Source organism: Cryptomeria japonica, chromosome 6 (assembly GCF_030272615.1).
Source record: "Cryptomeria japonica chromosome 6, Sugi_1.0, whole genome shotgun sequence".
Taxonomy (NCBI): Eukaryota; Viridiplantae; Streptophyta; class Pinopsida; order Cupressales; family Cupressaceae; genus Cryptomeria; species Cryptomeria japonica.
Genome location: NC_081410.1, coordinates 302,158,154 through 302,160,326, shown reverse-complemented (window position 1 = coordinate 302,160,326; position 2,173 = coordinate 302,158,154). Strand labels below are relative to the sequence as shown.

At 36.3% G+C, this 2,173-nt stretch overlaps 1 protein-coding gene across 1 annotated transcript; it reads right to left on the bottom strand.

The window, feature by feature from the left end:
- Positions 1-1,217: 1,217 nt before the first annotated feature.
- LOC131032184 (uncharacterized) lies at positions 1,218-1,958 on the bottom strand. The gene has a single exon (XM_057963123.1). It carries the CDS (start codon positions 1,956-1,958, stop codon positions 1,218-1,220), a length of 741 nt encoding a protein of 246 aa, XP_057819106.1.
- Positions 1,959-2,173: the final 215 nt, after the last annotated feature.

The window sequence follows — 2,173 nt, the reverse complement described above, 5'->3', positions numbered from 1 at the left end:
TCAATCTTTTTGGGTTTTGCCAAAAACCTTTATACCATATTTTTCCAACACATACCCACTGATTCCTCAATTAGTTTATACCTAACACTTGGTAGATTTTAAATTCAAATCTTTCCAAATCTTCCCGCACTCTCTGTGTGCTCTCCATCATTCTCGCCAATAATTCATCCTTATCTGCCACCTCAACTCGCAATTTCTGTAACTTTAAAGTCGTGTTCTATCCTTTTAATGCAAACCGGAAAATCACCACAACTCTCACCTTAACTGACTATTAACTATTGTAAAATTCACCAGTAGATTGATTGGTGATATCTCTCTTTGATTGAATCACCTTCACTCATCACTTCCATCATACTGGTCACCGCTCTGAGATTCTCGGTGGAAAGTATCCTTCAACTTGTATCATCGGTTCTTCAACCTATATCACCGATTCACTAGTGTATCTGTTTATCTTCTTCCATAGGTCACTGATCACTAAGAAGACTGATCACTTGTCTATCCAAATAGCTCCGGTCATGCATAAGACTACTAAACTTCAATCTGAGTCAACTCTTGTGACCGCATCATCATGTCAACTACTTCATATGGTGATTGCTTCTTTATCTGATGGGAGTCATGTTGTTTCTTATCCAAACATCTTACAGCATATCGGTTGTTGGTTGACACTTCTACGCTAACTCACTTGTCAGTTGGAAATAATGCACTACCAGCATATCACTTATCGGTCTATAGTCCATGTACAAGTCAACACTAACTTGTGTACCGGTGACTCCAAAGGTCTTTGTGCTGAAAAACATTTCCTCACTTACCGGTGAATATCAAAGACAATTTCATTAGGTATGCAACAATAATATTACTGCACAAATATCTCTTACACCAGTAACCATCCTATACCGGTTGACATCAATGACAATTACAATGCCAACAAACATGTCATGTAATGCACTTGTGTTGCTCTCACACTTCATTGTTGTCTTGAGATCATCTTGGCACTTCTCAAGCTCCTTATTAAGAGTCACAACCTCTTGATCCAATTTTTGACCTTCAATTTCTTTAGCTTCCAAGTCTGATCTTAACACTTCAAGCATTCTTTTGGCTTCCTCCAATTGGGTTTTTAGATTTACAATATTTAGCCCAGACTCCTCAAAACAGTTATTCAATCCATTTTGTACCTTAATTGCAGCATTCCTAAACTTCTTGTTTTCCTTCCTCAAGTTTCAAATCTCTTTAAGAGCACATATAAGTTCACCTTCAAGGTCTACTTCAGCTTCAACTTCATCTTTCTCATTACTATTAAGTGAGCTTTGATTTCTAGTTTGAGTTCTACAATATATTCTTGATGTGTGCCCTTCATCTAATTCCTCTTGTCCCATGAAAAGGTTAACTTCCTTTTCATCCTCACTATAGTTCTCATCTGAAACACTTTCTTCATCAGTAGCATCACTTTTTAGTGTGTAAAGATTGTTCTTTCTCCTAAAATTTCTTCTCTTTGGATTGTAAGATTTCTTCACGTTTTCTTTACCAAATATCTTCACATTGTGCTTCTCATCTTCTCCTTTTTCTTCATATGGGTATTTAGCAGCAAAGTGACCTATTTTTCCACAATTGAAACACTTGAATGGATGTTTACCTTTATATTTACTTGAGCCTTTCTTGAGCTTCCTGACAAATTTGGCTTTAGCAGTGTCTGAGCCATCTTCTTTTGCACTAGTATCTACCTCTTTCCCTTTCTTGGTTATGTTTAAGGCAACCTCTCTCTTTGAAGTTTCACCATTTATTGTTATCTTTTCAGAAGCTAACAAAGAGCCAAATAACTCGTCCATGGAGAAGGTCTTTAAGTCTTTATCTTCTTCTATGGGTGAGAATTTTGTACCATACTTTGTTTTTAATGATCTTAGAACCTTCTTGATAATTACTTCATCTAAGACACCTTCTCCAAGTCCTCTTATAGCATTCATAATTTCATCCACTCTTTGCAGATAATCAACAATCTTCTCTTCTTTCATTTTCAACCCTTCAAATTGAGCTCTAAGATTTTGCAGTTTAGCTTCCTTAACTTTGGCATCTCCTTCATATATTCTTTGTAGCTTATCCCAAGTTTCCTTTGCTAAAGTGCAATGCATAACTTTGACAAATTCTATATCAGAGAGCCCACTCAAGATTTCATTTTTGG